Source organism: Anomalospiza imberbis, chromosome 8 (genome assembly GCF_031753505.1).
Source record: "Anomalospiza imberbis isolate Cuckoo-Finch-1a 21T00152 chromosome 8, ASM3175350v1, whole genome shotgun sequence".
NCBI classification, from domain to species: Eukaryota; Metazoa; Chordata; class Aves; order Passeriformes; family Viduidae; genus Anomalospiza; species Anomalospiza imberbis.
In genome coordinates this window covers 16053515-16074718 of record NC_089688.1, presented here as the reverse complement: position 1 = coordinate 16074718, position 21204 = coordinate 16053515, and the positions used below count along the sequence as shown (strand labels likewise).

Below are 21204 nucleotides of genomic sequence, written 5' to 3'. Positions count from 1 at the left end.
CTGCCAGGGTCAAAAAACCAGTGGTAGGTAGGCAGTGTTTTGCTTTTTACATTTCCCTTACTTAGCCCTCTGCACTTAACTATTTCCAAATATTGCTGTTCTATACCTTGGTGCCTAATGAACACACACAGTTGGATGGCTCTGTTCTCAGCAAAGCGTGCCTGTTGCTAGTGTTTCTGGAAGGCTCCATGTTTGCACTCATGGGGAAGTAGAAGTCAGCTCTTGTGGTACTTTGTACTGTAAGATGTCATTTTGTACAGATGCTGTCACCTGTGTAGCAGAAAATGGGTGTTGTGCTGAGGCTTGGTTAGATACGTTTTCTTGATTTTGAGATGCCCTGCCCCTTTTATATATGGAATTACATGAGGCTGTGTTGCAGAAAGGAAACTGTTTACAGGAACTAATATTTCTTAGTTTTTGTAGTTTCCCCTCTACAGTGACCTACAGCCGCAAACTTCATCTGCAAAGCTCAGCAAACTTTTGTGCTTTTGCCTACATTGGAAAGGAAAAGATGCAGCTTTTGCTGGTAAACTGTTGTTACTTTAAGCCCTGCTGTGTGAAGTAACTGTGTGAATTTCCCTGGCTGTGAGGAGCCGGGGAAATTGCTGGCTGTGTTTGCTTCACTGGCTCACTTTGCTTCTCCTCTGGTTAATAAGTATCTCCCTCTCCTGCCTGGCCTTTGCCAGTTAGGTCTATTCCTGTGCTGTGTGGCTGCTTCTCTTCAAAGGTGTGTGGCTCTCTAGGTGTGTTCCCCTGCGTTGTGCCTGCAGGTGCCCAGATGATCTGGCAGGGAAAGCCATTTTGTCCTTGTATTCCCCAAGACAGTAGTGGGAGATCCTGGGATCTATAAGGCAAGCAAATTCAACAGATTTATGTTACTGCTTGTGATTCCCTCATCTACTCCTCATAAGTCTTTTCAGTCCTCCCCTCGGCTGCCATGTCACTTTTGTTAAGGCTGCAGGGAGAGCTATGCATGGGATCTTTCTAATATCACAGTGACTAAACTGCCCCTAGCACTCGAGGTGAGGCCACCCCAGAGCAGAGCAGGACAATCCCCTCCCTTGCCCAGCTGGCCATGCTGTCTCTGATGCCCCCCAGGACAGGCTTGGTCCTCCTGGCTGCCAGGGCGCTGCTGGCTCGTGTTCAACTTGCCATTGACCAGGACCCCCAGGTATGTTTCTGCAGCACTGCTCTCCAGCCTCTCATTTCCCAGCTCATCTCAGAAGAGAACATTTCCATGAGAGGTCTCTGGCCTTTCCACTCTTTTCGTGACCAAGAAAAAGTGAAGACAGATAGCATTAGTATTCAAACATGTACTCAATCCTTTCCTTGTTATTGCTTGTAAGTGCCTAGCAAAAAAAGCATTAGCTCCAGAAAGAGCAATCTAGTCCTTTTCTTTGGACAGGGATAAGAGAGACCATTGAGAATAATGCTGCAAATGCAGCTGTGTTTGTATGCTGCAGTGAACTGAAGTGAGGAAAGATTTGTACAGTCAATTTTGGTTAAGGTAGGATGAAATGCATCCTCTGTTTCCTCTCTCTCTCTTTTTTTTTTTTTTTTTTTTTTTCTTTAGGACATTTGTAAGTGTTTGTTGGGCCTTCCTACTGTGATAGGGCGTGAAGGGGCTTTTGCCTCGATTTGCTATCTGAGTTTTTAGTTGGAGGTTGCTGAAACCACACACTAGCAGTTATTTTACTTAAGCTCATTTGTGGAGGCACATTAATTTCACTTTAGTGACTTGGGAAGTTTAAATGCTAAAGAGGTTTCCTGTGGGCTTTGCATTGATTAAATAAAATGCAGAGTATACTAAGTGACACTGACAGACATGAAGAAGCCCTGTGGGTTCCCTGGAAGCTGACTCTGCTAACCCTCTCTGTGTTACTGCAAGGCTTTAAAGAGAGAGAATTTAAAAGCTCATTTCATAAGAGTATGTTGAAATTCTCATCTAGCATCAGAAAGATAATTTTGTTTTAAACTTTTTATACTGGAAGTTAGAAGATACACAGCTTAACAGGGAAATAATGAGGAACAGTCATAAAGTCATCCATCTGTTTAAATAGTTCTTTCACATAAATCCCAAGTTGGGATTCTTCTCCAGTTTCTGTGTGTTCTTTATTCTAGTGTATATTTTTGGGATGATTCAGAGGGGAAAGCTATGGCTTCTTCTTTGCATACCTGGAATTACTCGTAAAGCTTTATCGTCAGGAAGTGCTTTTTGTCCTAGTACTTCCCTATTGAGAGAACAAACACCTTGGTTTTGGAAGACAGGCAGTGGCACACAGTTTGTAAGCTTAAAGTAGGTTTTGAGTAAAGAAAGATTTGGAAGTAACAAGAGAGTTTGACTAACTTCTGAGATAGAGTTGCTTAGTGGAAAATAGTTGGTTCCTTTCTGCTTGTAACCACCTCTGTTCTAACATTAGTGGTGATGTTAAGCTGCATACAGAATGTCGAATGACTGCCTCGCCTGGGAAGCCAGATTGTAAGGGGTCTGCTTTTGCTGTGCTGAAGTGCATCAGTGAAAGATCTCAGTGGTTAGAAGTGGTTTTTCAGAGTTTGCAAAGGAATAGGCTGAATAATTTAGGCAGAATCTGTTGCTTTGTCTTCAGTGACAGAATTAGTAAATTGAGTCCTACTCTCTGAACAATAACGGTGTCCTTTGCTGCTTATTGTCTCTGTACTCAAACATGAGCATAGTCTTACAGAAACTGGTAAATTTCATTTGGAAAACAGCATCTTCTAGATGAAAACACAGAACATCGAGCTACTTCGTTCTGTAGGGAGCAACTTGGCTTCTCCCTAGGAGTTTTCCTTGCTCATAGAGGACATGACAAAACCTAAGTTAGGGATGAGTATAAAGCAGGTATCGCATGTTCTTTTCCTCAACTGTTGCTCCCGGTTTCTTGAGACCACTGTATTACTGTAACACAACTCTTCCTCGCTGTAGCGCTGCTTCCTCGGCCACCTACGGAATGTGTGATAGGAGCCCGCTGAAAAAGGCAGTTTCGCTCCTTGGGGCAGAGTCCCGCCGAGTGCCGGAAAGGCGACGCGCGGCCGGGCCGGGGCAGCCCCGTGCCCGGCTCTGCAGGGGGCGCCGCGGGCGGGAGGCGGGGCCGGGAGGAGCCCGGTGCCGCGTCCTGCGCCGTGCCGGGGGCGAGGGAGCGGCCGCGGGGGGATCCGCCGCTTTGCTGCGCCGCCGATGTGAGGGAAGGAGAGCGGCCCCTTCCCCGCCAGCCGCGGACCATGGCGGCCCCCGGTAGGTGCCGCGGCTGTCGTCCCGGGAGCCGCGGGGAATCGGCGGGGCTTCTCCGCCCGGTCGTGCTGCGCGGCGGTCCCGCTGTGCTCCGGCGGGCCGTAGCTCTCCGCAGCTGCCCCGCGGCAAGGTGCCGGCAAGCGGAGCGTAGCGGAGCCCTGCCCGCTGCCCCCTGCTCCCGTGGGGCGGTGCCGCTGCGCGGCTCTGCGCGCCCCTGGCGCTCCGCTGCTGGGGAAGGGGGAAGAGGGGTCCGCTCTCCGGCTTCAGGGAAGCCTGCCGCTCTTCAGAGCAACGGTGGCTCCTTTGCTCGTAGCCGGCTGCAGCGCTTTCTAGCTCGCCTTGCTTCACTTGTCTGGAGTTCAGGGCAGCTGCTGGCAGAGCTTTCCTGCGTCTTAAGTGCACTTCGTCTTGGCAGATCAGCGAGTTCTGAGGGAGGGTGTTCTGTAGAATAACTTGCCCCTGTCCGCCTTTACTACTTACATGTTTTTCTGTGATGTTCTATAGAGAAGTCAGTTTTTCCTAAATACGGCTTTATTCTTCAGCACCACTTCCTTTTGGGGGTATGACTTGCTGCCCCTTGCCACAATGGCACAGCATCACAAGCTGAGCTAGTTTGCCATAATTGAAAGTGTTTTAGCTGACGTGTGTGCGGGTAAAACTACCTAGAATAAGAGCTGCAAACTCAAGGGGAGAGGAGTTTAGCCTGTATGGTGTAAGTCTTGCTAATGCCCAATTTGCAAGTTCCTCTCTTTGCAGGGAAGCGTATGGGTTTTATCTAAAAAAGGGGAAAAAAAAACCGTGCCATTCTCAGGGTGTGAAGTAACACTTGTGTTTCATTGACGCGTATCTCCTTGTGAGGTAAAAATAAGCTAAACGGAGGTCTCAGGAGACTTGTGGGCAAAACTACTTTTCTCCTTATAAACAGAAGGTGATTTCACAGAGACCCTTAAAAAGAGAACAACTTTAGATTAATGTATCATAATACAAATCTCTTGTTCCTCTCTGTGAAGTTTGGTTTGCAGAAATTTTATCTGCTTTGATTCTGCTATTTCCTCTTGTTTGTTTGCAGCATTTTATTTAAAGTGAAGATTTTCTATTCCAGTCGAGGTAAGAAGTCTTATGTGATCACTATTACTGTGCATTCCATGTATGCAGAGAATGCATTTATTTCATCATACATCACTTAAATACACACACTTCACATACTGAAATGTGGAAGGTGCTGAGGACTTCTCTTAATGGCCCACCAGCAGTTTCTATGACTTCCTGGAAGTGCTCTTTCTTATAAGAATTTGATTATTAAGACTCTTTGAGTTGTGTTTCCTTTGTACCATAGACAATTATCTTTAATGGAAAGTCAATTCCCATCTATCAAGTGTTGTTATTTTGAACAGCATTATTTCTGTATCCTCCATACGCATGAATCACAAAACACACTGAACAGGTTACATAATACCTTTCTTATGTAGTCAGAATTGGAGATGGATTTTTCTTGTAGCAGATGAAGATAAATTGTTTGCCACTGCATATGATCCTCTGAGTTGGAGTGAATGAATTAGTCTGTTTTTTTTACCTGGTCTATGGACAATAAGAAGTCATGATCTACTTATGAGAGACAGGTACGTGAAAGATGGCATAGAAAAGTTGTGTGTTACTATAAGCCCTGAATATTCTTTATGGGGCCCACAAGTACAATGGAAAACTTTATGATCTATAAACTGAAAAAGGGTCAAAACTTTTGGCTTATGGAATGAAACAGTGATGATGGTCGATAATGTAAGATGTAGTCCTACCCAGAGCTGATATGGCAGCTTCCCACTGTATTGTTCAGCTATTTCAGTGGTAATCAGAACCTTATGATATGGCCATAAACCACTGTCGCATGTTTGGGCTGAGCCTAAAGATTATCACCTCACTACTTGCAGACATAGTTTGGAGATGTGCCTGATTTGTTTGCTTCTCAGAGAGAGACTGTGAAGACATGACATGGTCATGCATACTTTTATATGCTTGCCATGAGCAAATGTGATTTTTACTGAATTGTTTCATCCTCTCCCATTCTATGAGCAGTTTGTGAGCTAGGGAAAGCTTTGTATCATGCCATTTGTGCTGTTTAATTTGTGGGGCTTACACTTCAGTTATGGATCTTAGGCATTTCTATAGTACTGGCTTGTAATCTCATCAGTCTGTTATTGTTGCTGTGTAGTAAAGTGTGCAGCTAAACACTGGAGAGGCAGTTACAGCTGGAAAGCATTCCAAAGGTTATGGATTATCATTGCAAACTGCAACAGAACTGCAGCTTTATGATTTTCTATGAAGCAAATGGACATGCCCTGCAGTATTGTTAATAGTGCTGGCATTTTGTACACAGAGGCAAAAGTATTTTTTATACTCTAAGCTTAGGAATCCACTAACAAGGTATTGTTAAAATTTAAACTAGATCACACTTGAGAGTGTGAAAGCTAGACTTGCACCAGCCACCCATTTTTCTTCATCTTGCTATTGTATGTAGTGTTCATATATTTCTTCCTCTAATTGAAGGCTTTTCCAAAACCAGCCTGTAAAAAACATTGTCAAACCATCTATCTAAGGGCAGGGTTTAAGGAAACAAAATGTTTGGTGTTCACCAAAGGATTTCCCTATACCTCTACAATAGGCAGAGTATACATTATGTTTTGAACTGTGCTCTGTGAGTTTTTCTGATGTTTGAAGAATTGTGAAAAACCTCCCTGAAATGTTCTGTGTTCTTTTTACACTGTTCCCTGAGGACTGGGCAGTAGTTAGTGCTGCAAAGGCAGCCATTTGGTTAGACAAATAATAGCATGATCAAAAATAAATAAAATTATGATAGGAAGGAGAGTCCTGTGTCATTCTTCTTTTAAAGGAGGAATGTTGCAATTCAGGTTATTTCTAGATTTTTGGGGTTTTTTTTAAACAGTTCCCAATGCTGACTTCAGCTTATTTAGCTCTGCAAGACCCACTTCCAGTATTTTTGCTTATGAACATGGAGTGTTACTTTGGCTCTACAAATGGAGTCAGTAATTTTATTTCTCAGTTCTCGTTTTAGGAGCATTTTTCCTCAGTTTATTGTATATGTGTAAAAGGAGCTGAGGGAAGAAGGCCTGAAGAGAGCTGGTACAGCTCTATTAAGGGGAATGGTGTTCTCATAGAGCAGTGCTGGCTAGGAAATCAATACCTTTCCTAAACACCAGATGAAGTTCCTTCCTGCTGGATGCAAAGGTTGCACTGCTCTGACAGGGAATTTGCAGTGAGTCTGTCCAGTTTGCATCCTTTATCTACATAGCAGAGAAGGGAGGGATTCTTGGATACTTAGTGCCCCTGCAGTGCAAGGCATGTTTGAAGTCAATGGCTCTTCCACCCTGTCTCCAAGCACAGCTGCTTATTTTCATTGAAAGCCTGGAGAAGGGCCTGTTGACTCACAAGTATAGTTGTGGAAGCTGTGTGCTTCCTAAAAGTGAATGACAGGATTAGTTGTTCCATTTTATAGAATGTTAAAGTGCCACTACTAATTTTTCCCGAGAGTGGAGGTGGGGCTGGGTAGGACTTTAAGAGCTTTGGGCACACCTCAGAGTCATTTTGTGGTCTCCCCATCTGTTGAAGTCAGGCTCAGGTGGTCATGGTGCAATGCTCCATTCTCAGCAGACAGTTGTGCTGTCCTTTCCCACTGTACTGCACGTAAATCAACCCAGGGCAGTGGAAGCAGAAGTCTGTGGTATATCTCCCTTTCTAGTCTGTGATACATCTCCCTTTCTAGAATAAAACTTGAATTCTGCTTGGTTTTCATGCTTTTGCTCATGTAATTCTGTTCTCTTTGCCAGGTGGTGTTCAGCCACCATCAGTGATATTTTGGCAATAGTGGTGTGCTCACTGGTGTGAAAGCAGTCTTTTTTCATGGCAGTTCTGCACGCATAGGTTAAAGGTCCCAAGGTTTGCAGTTCTGAGTTAGACAGAGGACTCAGAGTCTGAGGACTCTGAGTTTCCTGGATCCTCTCCTTTGGGAATGCTGTCTCCTACAAGCCTCCATCTGTGGTTCAGGAGCTGTATTCACTCACTAACATGCAGCTGTCCTAGTGAATATGCCAGCACTGCACTGTCCATGTTCTCCATAGCTATAGGGCATCATTGTTTCACTGCCAGAGATGTCCTTATCTATTCAGGTAACTGTAACTCTTCTCCGTTCTTCTCAATTGTATCACTTCTGCTGAACTACTGCTTAAAGCTTGTATAGTTCAGGGCTGGGATCCCTCAGCCTGGACATTGTTTCTGCCTTAATTTTGTAATGAAGTTTCTGGGGAAGGTGATAGAATAAACTCTTTGGAGGCTGTGCAATTTTGCTTGAATTTTTCTAAGGTGATTGCAAAACTGTCATCTTCAGTTCTGGTAAATTCACTCTGCAGATCCTCTTTTTGGCTGCCAAATTTTAGGCATTGTTCTCTGCTTTAATTGGAAAAAATTGCCTTTGCTTGTATCCTGATGGAGGTAGGTTGAAAATGCTGACATTTCTAAAGAGTCAAATTGGAATTAGAAGACAATTTGTTAACAAGATTTTAAATTCTCAGCTCTGAAATTTACCATGGACCTGAGCTGTAAACCTCAATTTTGAGTAAACTTCTTCACAGGTAAATAGAAAAATTAAATTTAGACTTAAAAGCTTCCTTGAGATTGGTGGGAGAGCACTGCATCACGTCACACTGGTTCAATTTGCAATCTACTCTTAGCAAGCTGTTAACATTTTAAAGTGCTTTTGTGCCAGAGCACTGAAATGCATGAGTCTGTAGGTAGAAGCTGTCTCTAGAGAATTATGGAAGAAGTCAACTTTGGTGAGCATATTTTGGGCTGTTTTCTGGCCACCACTATTGTATTAGTTCTTTCCCTCTGAAGAGAGTGTTTGTCATTCCAGAAATTGTTGGGAAAGCTTTCGATGACAGTTTTGAGGAAGGACTCTAATACAGCTTTGTGGAATGTCTGAAGCCTGAGTGACAGAGTGGCTGTGGTGCAAGCACTGAGGCTGATGTTCCCTTAGTTGCATGCATACTTTTCAGGCAGTTTGCTTTCTGCTGCAATGAGAGCAAATATCTAACACCACGGGGGCCATAGTGACTTCCTGTAAGCTGTCTGTGACCTCATTTGTTATTTTAGGTGTGCTGTTTGGTCTGTTCCATTTGGGCATGTAATGATCTGCAGTTGTGTTGCAGAGACCATATAATTGCCTAAGATGATTTTAACTTTTCATGTGAGAGTGAACTCTTTTCAAGCTAGTTTGTTTTGAAGGTTTGGTTTTTGTGGCTTTTTTTTTCCTTATCAGAATGCTTTAAATCTGTAAATCTCTGTGTAGTTTGTTTCACTTGAAAGTACATAGGAAATGTTCTCCTTTGTAGGAAGAGCATTTTAATTTTTTTTTCATTTTTAAGAATGAAAAATTACTTAAATTTAGTGGAGTAGATGCAAGCAGGAGTTCATTCACCCTTAGAATTTCTTTGTGGCTGTGAGCACCTTGCTTTGGATAGAACTAGTGTTCTTTTGAAATGCTTTGTAGTTTCTGACAGGAATTAGAGACAGTGCTGGGGTTTTTTGTTCCAAAGCTGTGGGTGATTTCATGGTTTGAATTTAATCCTTTTTCTTGTGATCATCTTGCACCTGTACAGGAGCCCCTGGAGAATATGATGTGCTGATTGTGTATGCAAGTGACGCCACTGAATGGTGTCAGTACCTCCAGAACCTCTTCCTCTTCACTTGGCAAGTTCGAAAGCATCGGATTCTGAGCTACCAGCTGGAAGACAACTCTGCCATCTCCCACCAGGAGCTGGACCTGTTCAGCAGAAGTCGGAGTATCATCCTTTTGCTTTCTGCTGAGCTGGTGCGGAGTTTTTACATTCCTCACATCCTGCAGAGCCTTCAGGAAGCTTTATGGCCCCCGTGCAAAGTAGTCAAGCTGTTTTGTGGTGTTACAGACTGTGATGATTATTTGACTTTTTTCAAGGACTGGTCTCAGTGGCAAGAACTCACAAATGATGATGAGCCTGATGCTTACCTTGCAGCTGTTGAGAAGGCTATTTCAGAAGGTAAGACCATAGCTAGGAGCTGTGCTTTCTGGTTGGAGGAGGGAGATACCTGATACTGTTTATTCTTATTTTTACACTGATAATGTGCTTTACTTAAAAAGCAAACTAAAGCAAATTGTCTAACCCTTGTAAACAAGAAAGTTATGCAAGAAAATTTTTCTATGCCTGGTTGGTTGGTCCCTAATTCAGAAGAAATTACCAACAACTCAAGAGAACTTCTGAATTTGAGGTTGTCTTGGATGCCTGCTTTTAAAGCAAATTGAAAATGAAAATTTTCTATATTTGAAATTCTGCCTGTATATATTGTACTCTGCAGTTTATTGACCCAATCAATGGGAAATTGTCTTTATTTTAAGGAAAAGAATTATCTTTTTCTTCAGACTTGTTTCTGTCATTCCAGAACCAAAATAAAGTCTAATATGTATTATCTAGCACTGGGCCTAAAATCAAAGATATGACCATACTGGCAACAGATCACTTTGTTACCTATGATGAAAAGGCAGAGATTAATTAAAGAATTGCACTGATGGCCTTAAAAATAACCCAACCAGTCTGAAAGTGATCCCTTTTTAACTGGCGCAGAGGACTTACTAGCACAGAGGTATTAAGAGCTGGAGATTACACAAGCCCAGTATACTGAGTTTTAATTGATTCCAAACTTTCCTAAACTCTAGAAGAGTGTGTAGAATTCCTTTCTCATAGTTTCTGTTGAAATGAAGGTGGAGAGCTCTGGGCAGTCCTGCTGGTTTGGGTATTTTTACGATATTGCCATAGGTAGGGTTATAGTGTTCTTTGTCAGCCTTAGCAAGACTGGAATCCTGCAGTTGCATCTTGACTTAAGATTTTTCTCTATTCCATGGTATAAGTGAGGCAGTGTGCCTCGTATTGTGTGCATAAAGGCTCTGGAGTGTGACTTCCCACAGCTGGATCTAAAGTCCTTCTCCATCTGTGCTGCAAGTTAGCATGTGCTGAAACAAACTGTGCTTTGGCTTTATGTAGGTGGTGTTTTGAAAGGGAGTTTGTGCTTTGGATTTTTATTGCTGTTTCTACATAACAAAAAAAAAAATCAGCTTGTTTTCTGTTTTCTCACTTTAATAAGCATACATTGATCTCAAACTGATTTCAGCGCATCTACTTGACTGAGAGAAAAAATGCGATAAAACTAAACCCATTTGCTGTGGAGTCTGCTGTAACGTCTTCCAGATAGTTTGGTACACAAAGATTCAGAATTTCTGGACTTCCATTACTGTTATGGCAATCATAGCTGATGTGGCTGTCACCTGCATGCCATGTCAAATTTTTGGTTTGTGCACATCAGAGCAGTTGCAAAGGTGAGCCATCTGCTGTCACTGTGATTCTTGTGAAGGAAGAACCTATTTAAGATGGGCTGCTTTCATGGCCAAAGTATTTGGATTAATGTATCAGATCCTACTTCTGTGTGGGGAAAAAATGACTCTGTGACCTCTTCTATTGTGCGATTCTATACAAGTTCTGTGAATGGCCTCAAATGCAAATGTTCTGATGTTTCCCCTGAAGATAGCCCCACGTGTACATGGTTCCTTTTTTGGGTGAAACTGTGAAAACTTTCTTCTTGACTGGTAAAAAAAAATCTGCTGTATGATTTGGTTGCAGCATGAGTAACTTAAAATGTTTGTGACAGCAGACCTCTCCCACAGAGAAACATAGCTTCTGCTCTGGTCTTAGTTAAGTTTGAATTTTTCCTGATTAAGGCAGCCCTGAATTCTTACAGCACTTAGCAGAGAAAGTTCATTATCATATTTGAAATTGTTTGGGTCTGGGTGTCTTCTTCTGGAAAGTATTTCTTTTCACGTGCACTCACCCGTACTTCTATCAGCAGTGTCAAAAGTAGGCCTGATGCTAAAATGATTCAGCTTCAGCTTCCAAATTGCTGAATCCTGAGCTAATGAGGCATGGTACAGGCATACACGATGCAGTCAGGGCAAATTCTTCTCCAGAGGCTGCGCATTGGCCCTGTGCAGGCTGTGCTGTTGCCTCTAGCACAGCTGTTGGCTGTGGTTTGTTTAGGGCATCATGGGACTATGACAACCCTAGACATCACATGCTGAAACCTGTTTTAATTTTTATTAGTTTAGTGTGAATTCAGAAATGAGGAAACATTCATCTAGCCTTGTTGACAACTGTGTGCTTGATGCTGACTCTTGCTCTCTTGTAGATGTGGTATTTTTACTTCTAAAGTTTCTCAATTCTGGCAAACTACAGAGCACATGAAGGTTTGCATTTGCAGGCACTCCTGTTATCTGTGGGGAAGTTTTTCGGACTATGCAATAACTGTGCTAAGTGGGTGGAAATAATAGAATTGTTATGGCTGGAAAAGATCTTCAAGATGGAGTCCAGCTACTAACCTAACACTGCTGCGTGCACCACTAAACCATGTCCCTCAATACCACATCTACATGTTTTGTTTTTTTTAACAGTTACAGGGGTGGGGATCCCACCACTTGCCTGGGCAGCCTGTTCTGGTGTTCAACCACCCTTTCAGTGAAGAAATTTTTCATAGTATCTAATCTAAGCCTCCCCTGAAGCAACTTGAAGCTCTTTCATCTTGTCCCGTTGCATGTTGCCTGAGAGAAGTCTACAGCCTCCTCTCTGGTAGTTGTAGAAAGTAGTAAGTTCCCACTGAGTCTTCTTTTCTCTAGATTAAACAATCTTGCTCAGGATGTCTCTGTACACACCAGCTCAGGTCCAGCAGGGTATAGTCACTAGCCAGGGTGCAGTGACCAGCTGCTGCTTAACCCCTCTAGCCTGGCCTGTCGTGGCTGTGCTGTGTGCATTGAGCAGCTAGGAGTCTGAGCCACAGTCAGAGTCAGTGACCTTTCTCTTCCTCATGCGTTCTCAAAGCTCACTTGAGATTTCAGTTGCTCCAGTGTATTTGTCCCTAACTACATTGTTTTGAAACAAATTTCCCACTTTAAAAGCTGATGTTTCCAAAGCATTTACTAATTCATCAGTGGCTTTGAGCTTTCTGTATCCAAGCCATCGCTTGTGGGTAAAAACATGGGGAAGTCCACATCTGCCTGAGATGGCTGAGGTGATAACTGATTATGACAGTAGTGGTGAAGTGTGCCGCTGGAGGACAAGTGCAGCCTCGGCTGAGCAGAACTCTTGTGCACTGGAAGAGATGATGAAAGATGAGTACCAACAAACATTTTGTGAAATAAGAGGGTCAGAAGTTGGTGTAAGGAATCATATGGTGAAGATGGAGGGCCTTGGGCAGTTAGAAGGAAGATGAGAACCTCTTTTGATCTTTGTAGGTCAGGAAGAGCCGAAATGCTACTCCACCTATTGAGGGGCTCATTAAGACATGTCGGAGACTAAGGCAGTAAGCTTTTTTGAGAGGGAAATGGCATAAGAAGAACCACATAAGCTGTATAATTCTTGCTACTGTTCATGTCAAGGAATTGAATTAAATTCCTGGCTTTCTTCTGTTGAATTGATGAAACTTGAGAGCATATCATTCAGGTTGGAAGGGACCGCTTGAGATCATCTAAACTTTCTGCTCAAGCACAGTTAGATAAAGCCCAAGACTATTTCCAGTTGGGTTTTGAATGTCTCTGCAGGTGAAGACTCTGCAGGACTTCACAGCCTCTCTGAGCAGCTTGTTCCAATGTTTGACCACCCTTAAGAGTAACAAAATGTTTTCTTGTGTTCAGATGGAACTTCATGCATTTTAGTTTGTGCGCATTGCCTCTTTTCCTGTCAGTGGGCACTATGGAAAAGAGTCCAGCTCCCTCTTTTTCATTTTCTCCTATCTTGTCCATATGAGACTCCCCTGAGTCGTCTTTTCTCCAGGCTGAAGACTTCCAGCTCTCTCAACCTCTCTTCTTATGAAAGATGCTGTGGTTCTAATCATCTTTATGGTCCTGTTCTGGACTCAAGCTGTAAAGATAAACCTTGGAATAAGCTACTCAGAACTGAAGGTCATGTTGGACAGATGTTCTCAACTGTTTCTCAAACCAGACAGGTGAAGTTGTAGTATATGTGAGATTCCCTACAGCTTCATGTTTCTGTAATTATTTGATTATTTGTTTACTTTTGCTAATAGTTGCCATTTAGGGCTAGAGACCTAAATTCACAATGTATTTTTAATTTTGGCATGAACTGTCATGTGTTTACTTCTCCAGTCTCAGTATTCTGTGGAGGAATATGTTCAGAGTAGTTCTATCTCAGCTAATTACATGCAACATTAACTTCTGCCAGCTTATTGAAGTGGCCTTGAAGATGTGAGGTGGTAGCATGCAGTTCTCTCTCCCTCCTCTTTGAGGGGGTAAAATTAAATGAATTCTTAAAACTATATTTTTCTCTTTTCTATCGTGTTTAAACATAAGATGTGGTTCTGTAGCCCTGCTCATTGAAGAGGAGCAGGTGAGCTATTAGTCAGCCTTCTGGGTGCAAGTGAACCTGCTTTGTTATATGGGAGCTCAGCAGCCTGGCTGGTTCTCACTGCCTATCAAGAAGAGGAAACTGTGACGCTCTTGCGCAGGAGTTCAGGTTGAGAGAACATGCTGGTTGCATGCCTCTCCATGCATGGGTATACATGACTGATGCTGGAAAGTCAGAGACTTCAGAGAGCTGGTTAAAGCAATTGGAGAAACCTTAACTAAGCTCCCGGGTGATACTGAGAGTTCTCTGACCAATGTATGGATGTTCTTATCCATCTGTAGCATATGGGGTCAAGTAGTTAAAATAATCTTCCCAGCTGCAGGATTGATTGTTTGTTATCAAGGTGTTTCATAAAGTCCCAGTTTACTTATATAAAAAGCAATACTTCATGGGTTTTCTTTCATGGCATTATAAAATTCAAGCAGTGCTAGCATAGATGTATACTAGCTTTCTAAATAGAGACAATGAAATGATAGCCCAGAAATAGTAAAGGACAGAAACTGTTGTGGTTAAGAACTTCAGACTATTATAGTCTTTATGCACCTTGTAAATGCTAATCATATTTCTCTGTGGCTTGTGGTTCTGACAATCTCCTCACAGGTTGCTTTATGGTCTAAGACTAATTCCAGGTATCTGCTAATGAGCTAAAGAACTGCAAGGCTTTAAGACACTTGCTTAAAGTAAGAGCCCAGTGGCTATCACTGATCATATTCAAGTCTGGAACAGCTGAAGTAATTTCTGAAAAGCCTTGGTAGAAGTATGTAGTCAAGAAAAAGGTGCTTTGGAGAGCAGGTCTGGAGAGATGTATGGAACAGAATTTAGCTTATTTCACAGACACTTTGTGTGTACTTGGACAGTTGTTTTACTTCCAGGGTTGCATTTTGTAAGATTTTCATGACTCTTTGTTATTACCTCAGAAAACTTTTGACATATTTTTCAAAAGTGACTTGAGAATAACAGTGTATCTTAAGTTTCCCATGGGGAAGTTTGACCAGTGACATAGGCTGACCTGAGCATGGACTGCTGCAAAAGAGCGTCTGCCTCATTCTCTGCCTTTCATCTGTCTGGATGATCGGGTGTGGTGTTGGACTACAAGGGTGGTATTCCAATATAAATTATTTGAAGGAGAGGCACGGTGTGACTGCCCTTGCAGTAGTAATGTGGTCTTAGATCTACTGGAACCATTCATAGAACCACAGTCAAACAGCGACTGGTGGGATGTTTCCAAACAGCTGCCCAACTCTCTGAGGTGGAGTTCCAAGTTTGTTGGCTTTTATGGGGACTGTCTTTTCTGTCATGCAAGCATTATGCATTTCACCTAAATTGAAGCAAGGAGATACTGCAAGAGGAGATAATAAATTAGCAGTCTGGATGTTCATGTTTCTTATGTGTGTCTTCTCAGGAAGACTTGAATCAGTGATGAATATAATGTGATTTGTGGCACCCTTGAAAGTTGTACGAGGTGTGCCTGTGCCTTGTCAGTATGTGTTGTCTCTTTCTGCCAGAAGTAGTGGAAATGAACTATTCCAGCCTCTCTTGCTTGAGTTTTTGGTCATATACACGCTGTTGTCTGGGTGGCCTCAACCCTGCTTCTTCCTCAATGTCTTCCCTATCTCTGTCCTGTTCCTGTACACCCCAGCTAGTTCTTTAGGTTTAAACACTTGATCCAGTTGCAAATTGACCACCAGACCTGCAAGAACCTTAGCAAAACTTGACATAGTCAAATACACCTTGTTGCCTTGATGCGGGATGAGAAATAGTTTATTGTAGTTTCAAACTTTGCGTGACATATGATACATGACTATGCTCTCCAAAGAATTGAAAATCTGTTTGTAGGTGCTGTGCTTGTAGATGAGCTGCTTGGCGTGAGGGGTTTGGAGAGAAGGGGGAGATGTTTCATATGGTTTTTTGTTCTGTTTGGACAGTTTTACAAAGTCCTAAGTTTTCCTGTGTTTTGTTTTTCTCACTTGCTGTTTTTCTGCATGCTTCTCTCCACTCAGTTGAAACGGGAAGTGTTGCTACAGTATCACCCAGTTCTGAGTGCTTATCACAAGATGCTTCTCTGATGCGCGTTTATCTCGTTGGTGAAGCAGGGGCTCTGATGTTAGCATGATGAAAGATAACTTTCCCTGACTACTTGTCACCACTTTTTCTGCTTCTTGCAAATGTAGCTGTAGTTGCTCTGGGAGACTTAATGTCCTTATTAACACTTGGGAAAGGATACTGGCCAGTTGCAAGCTTCAGGTAAAAGCAGGAGCTCTCTTTGAGGGTCTTCCCTCTTGCTCTAAGCATAGTGAGGTCTGTGTTTAAAGTCTAAGGCCTTGTGAGAGGTAATTGTCTCAACTGGTTGATGGACAGAATGGGAGGTGTTTGCAGATGTCAGCGAGGGGCTGGTCTGCCAACTCAGAACTTAAGAGAGAAGCTGTTGCCCAGTTGTGCCATTAGCATTAGTCTCTGGGTGACAGAGTGCTCTGGACAGACTGCTGACTTCTTCCAAGCGTTCACATGTCCTGTGGTGTGAGGGCTGACTTGTGAGAAACCACAGCTGTTGGCTCCATGCCGATATCCCACCAGCTTCACCGGGAGGAAATGGATGATAGGGAGAGCTGTGTGCTCTGCAGCAGCAGGTCAAAATAACTGGCTGCTTCATATGAGTTTCTAAAGCTTCTAATTGGCTCTTGAAGCACATGTCCATGCCTGTGTTTTCCCTGGGTTTTTCCCTGGGATGAGTGTCTGCAGGACAGCTGTGCAGGGAACCCAGCAGGGCAGACAAGAAAGGCATGAGGCTGCTCTCTGCAGCTCAGCTGCTCATGCATCCTGGAGGGGGGGGCATGTTCTTCAAGGGGAAATGTGGTTGGGTTTCTTGGACCACATCTCCTCCCCTTGCTGCTATTCTCACAAGTATTTCACAGACTGTCAAGTGCCTGAGGGAGCCTTTATTTAAAAGGGAACAGAAAGGGAGAGCCTCTTACAACCATGAGTGTTGACCTACAGCACATGCCATGGAGAAGCTGAACTCAGGCATTCACTTAACTTTAATAAGTCTGTTGATCTCCTCAGTGATGGCCTCTCTAGGCTGGCTGTTATTGCAATGTTGTAACTGCTGAATCTGTGTATGCAAATGGGTTGTCATTCCTCAAGTATCTTAGTGGATGGGAAACCTGCTCTAATAATGCTTTAGAGCATGGATATTATCAAATGTAATGGGATGGTTTCCTCTTCCAGAGCTTGCATGTTCATGAGTCAGTCACTAGCACATGACTGGAACTTCAAGATGAATCATAGGATCACCTCACTGCTGATGTGGGAATTTGGTACTTCGCAACGTCAGTATTTTCTGAATGAAAAACAGATGAATAATTCATACCTGAAACTAAATGCCTGTTCCTTCAGCTATTAATCCAATTACTGATTAACATTGCCTGCTTCTTCCTGTATTACCTAACAGCTCTGTGTTCACATGACCTCCAGGCAGTCAACTCTGTTACAAGAATGCAGAAGTGCAATGCCAGAACTTCTTAAAAGCTCTAGTTATTCTTTATTTGCTAAATTGTTTCTAGTATCAAATGATACAATTAAAGCAGAGAGACCAGGGGGCTTGTTCTCTCCTTGCCTCCCCTCTTATCCTTGCTTGCTGTGTATGTTGTAGCTGAGATCCACAGCTTTGGTTTGACTTTTTCTCTGAGAAGGACCATATGTTGGCCAAGTGGGGTGAAAATTACCACACTAATGGTTCTGTATTGGGTTGGGGATGAAGTCCTGAGGATCAGGATGCTGGCAAGTGTCCATTTGTGCATATGTTGCAGGAACATCAATGTGTTACTGTGTTTCAGTCATCATTGGCTCTCGTCTGCTGTGAGCTTAGTTGTTCTGATTTAGTCATATTGGAAGTAACCAACAGAAATTAGAGACACTATTCTAGTAACACTTGCCTCTTCTCTCCAAAAGACATGGCATCTTGCTCTGCATGTGCCAAACACCTGAATTGATAGCTATCATATAAGGGAAGGATGTGGGACGGGTGTTTTTTCTCCTCTATGCAGCAGGGCAGCCTGGCACTCCCAGGTGGGAGTAGTCCATGTTTCTCTAAGAGAAGGATTCCCAAAATGTGTCTGGTTCTTGCAGCTGATGACTTTGAACAGTACCAATTGAAATACTGAGTTAAGGAATATAATGCCTCAGCTAATTTTCTAATACTTGGTACTAGTCTGAAAATCCCAAAGACCACCTTCAGTACAGCCTTCAGCCTTGTGTCAAAGCAGTTGCTTAGCCAAATCTTCAGATTTGGTTCAGTATTAAAATCTGTTTGCTAAATTACATATACTGTTCTAGGTTTAAGAAATGTTGATGTTAGTGGTCATGCCTTGTTTGAGCTTCAGAGCTGCAAAGTTTTGGCTGTCTTCTTTCTACAACAAACATTAATGCAGCAATCTACTTGTATTCATATGAGTAGGCTTATTTGCCATGTGGAGATATTCACACACTTAGTTTAAGTGTGTGCGCACCAAAATTTGTGAAAAAAAAATTCACCTGAATGATTTGCTAAAGTTTTGTGGCTTAAAACTTGTCTCCTGAAAGCAAGGTTGATCTCTTATAATTCCTAAAATCAGACTTAAATGTGTTGAAAATACCTTTTAAAGATTTGTGTGACAAAGCCCTTCAAATATCCTAAGTTTAAGGCTTTGGTAGTAATAATAATAATTATGAAGATGTCGACATTAAAGTTCCTGACTGACTTCTAGCTTCAGTTTGAAACTAGGAAGACCTGAACTCTTAATGGTGGGCCACTTAAAATTATTTTGGCTCTCTTGATTTGTGGAAAATTGAGGTACTTGGAGATTCGGGGATTCTTAGTGAAACCTGAATTCTTGGCAGCTTCACTGTATGGATGCCACAGGTCTGACAGCCCAGTTCATCACTTAGGTCTTTCTTATCAGGACTGAGCATTTTAAATAGACTATTTCTTACTAATATAAGAACAATGACAGTCCAAGTCTGAGATTTTATCTGGTAAATAATTTGTACTACTCTTTACAGATGTGTTTTTATAAGTAGTAAATAACATGTAAGTTCCAAAATGTTGTCTTAAATCCTTGACTGCTTCAGAGGCTTACAAAGTTTGGGAAATTCTGACCACAGGAGATAGTTTTAAGAAGTCATGATAGTCTTCTGACAAACTGGAGTCAGCGACTCTCACCTTGTGTTCTGGGAGATGGGGAGGGGGGAAATGGTGTGAACCATGTGAATCAAGAAGTAGAAACTAGCTAAAAAAGTATTCTCTACTAAGTAGCTACGTAATTGTCTTTGGTTTCCTTTCTCTAGCTGAGAAAATTATTTCCTGGCAGGGATAGATAATCTATTTTCATTCTGGCTAGGTTTTTTTTTTCAGCCAGTGATATCAATTCAGTTTGTTTGCAATTCTATCAATATCCATGCTGGTTTTGGGAAATGAGAGTGAGAACATTGTTTTGTACACATGTATTGTAGGCTTACATGTGTTTATTCTGCTCTTGATTCTGTTTAGGTCAAGTGCTGTTACTTTTCAATACAAAGGTTCTGGTACTTTTCCATTTCACTCTTGTATAGATACTGGAGCTTATGGTTCTTGCCCAACAAACAGAACCCCTTCAGACTACTGCTTCATATTTTATTTTTTGATGCAATAACCAAAGTTGGGGAGTTGGGGTAAGCAGCACCGAGAAAACTAAAGATGCTGCTGAAATGACAAATATTGGTTTTCATGTTTTATTTTAGAAAAGTAAGACTAGAGGCTGCTGCCCATCCTACAGTATATCAGAGTGCTGCTTGACTCAGATGAGTTCAGATACTGATCATTCTTACATTAGACATTCACATGCTGACTATCCTGTTTAACATGAGGGGACTATCCAGCTCAGCAAAGAGTGCCACTGTTGTTTGTTCTGTAAGCATATTCAGTGCTATTCTACTGCCTTTCATGTCTTTGTTAATTTCCTCCTCAAATCCTCTTAAGGAAAAGAAAAAGAGGAAACTCTGTAGTTTCACTTTCTTCAACTAGATCCCCTTTTCTGAACATTACTTTGAGAGGAATAGCAAGTTCAATCCCACCACCTTCACAGCTGTTTTTTCAGGATGAATGTGTGTGATAAGCATTTTCAGCACAGGGGAGTGAGGAACAGGACTCTCTCTGTACTTTATTTTAGACTCAGGCTGTGACTCTGTGACTGATACAGAAACAGAAGACGAGAAGAATCCAGTTGACTTCCACAGACCTGCCATGACTGAAGAACATGGATCATCCAAGAGCACTGGGGACTGTCCAGTGGTGCAGCCCAACCGCATACAATGTGGGGTACTGTATGTCCACTCCTTGGGTTATGTTCTTACTGTGAGCTGGTGCAACCATTATGCTGCTTTGTAATGGTCAGCTTTACGGATCTGGAAATTAGTCCTGAATTCTTCTTGTCACCTTCCTGCTCAGCCCCCTGTCCTCCATGTCTCTTGTTCCATGGGCTTGGCTCCCTAGGCCCAGGAGTAGCTTGGTAACATGCCGTGCTTAGTGCTGTCTAGGCTGTGGTGTCACTTAATGACTGTCTCATTAACATGGCTGCTTCTCTTGGGTGCTTGAGACAGGTTCATGCTCTTCCCTTCCTCTGTTCTGCTGGCAAGTGGGGTAAGATGACTGTAATGAACTGATTAACTCCACAGTCAGTATCCAGTGTAATATGGCAGTTCTGGTGCATGCCTTGCAAGTGACCCTGAAAAGCTTGGATCATGGCTTCTTTTCTGAAAAACAGCACTTTTTAGTATAGCATCTCCTGAGATGGAAAGAGTCCAAGTTTCTTTCTTTTGCTTCTGTTTAGAATGTGGCTGTGCTGCTCAAGGGAAGAGATGAATAGAGTTGAAAGTAAATATGTTTTTCTAAATCTAGCCCTAATCAGTTTATTAATATATCTAATAAATCTGGAGTTCTATCAGTTTAATGCTTGTATCTATACTAGTGCAAGCTGTAGCAGAAGCCACTTGCCCAGCTAGTCTGTGACTGGAAGCTGCTTCTGCAAATGATTCAAAACTGTGAAAATAATAGATAATTGATGTGTTAATTGCAATGAGAACAAAATCCCTAGAAAATGGACTTAACCAAGTAAGTGTTTTTGTTTTGAACCTGTGTGTTGTAATGCTTTTTGTCTTAGGTGCAGACAACAGTTTATATTATCATGAAATGTAAACTAAATGGTGAAATGAAAACTGAAGTTGAATTTTCTCCAGAGAATGCATCCTCTGTGCGTGTGCTGGCTGAGATGGAGAATGAGTACACAATCTCTGTGAAGGCTCCAAGTAAGATGGACTGAGATTTTTTTCTTTCCCCTCTCCTTCCTCATTGCTTCCTTTCTTTCTCAACCTGCCTGTCCTGAGAAGTGCCAGGGGCATAAGAGTAAAGATTGCAGTGCAGAAAAACTTGAGTCCAGA

The 21204-nt window shown here is 42.4% G+C and overlaps 1 protein-coding gene across 3 annotated transcripts in view; it reads left to right on the top strand.

Moving 5' to 3' along the window:
• Nucleotides 1-269: 269 nt before the first annotated feature.
• The window catches only part of PIK3AP1 (phosphoinositide-3-kinase adaptor protein 1), a 38823-nt gene continuing 17888 nt past the window's right edge, over nucleotides 270-21204 (top strand). The window contains exons 1-4 of one of the 3 annotated variants that reach the window (XM_068197459.1): nucleotides 270-306; nucleotides 8917-9333; nucleotides 19938-20086; nucleotides 20928-21072. In XM_068197459.1, the coding sequence (XP_068053560.1) occupies nucleotides 285-306; nucleotides 8917-9333; nucleotides 19938-20086; nucleotides 20928-21072 (733 nt within the window). In that variant the 5' untranslated portion in view covers nucleotides 270-284. Of the gene's footprint in view, nucleotides 307-3123; nucleotides 3254-8916; nucleotides 9334-19937; nucleotides 20087-20927; nucleotides 21073-21204 lie in introns of those variants that run through there. The other 2 variants (XM_068197461.1, XM_068197462.1) reach the window with 2 other exon arrangements.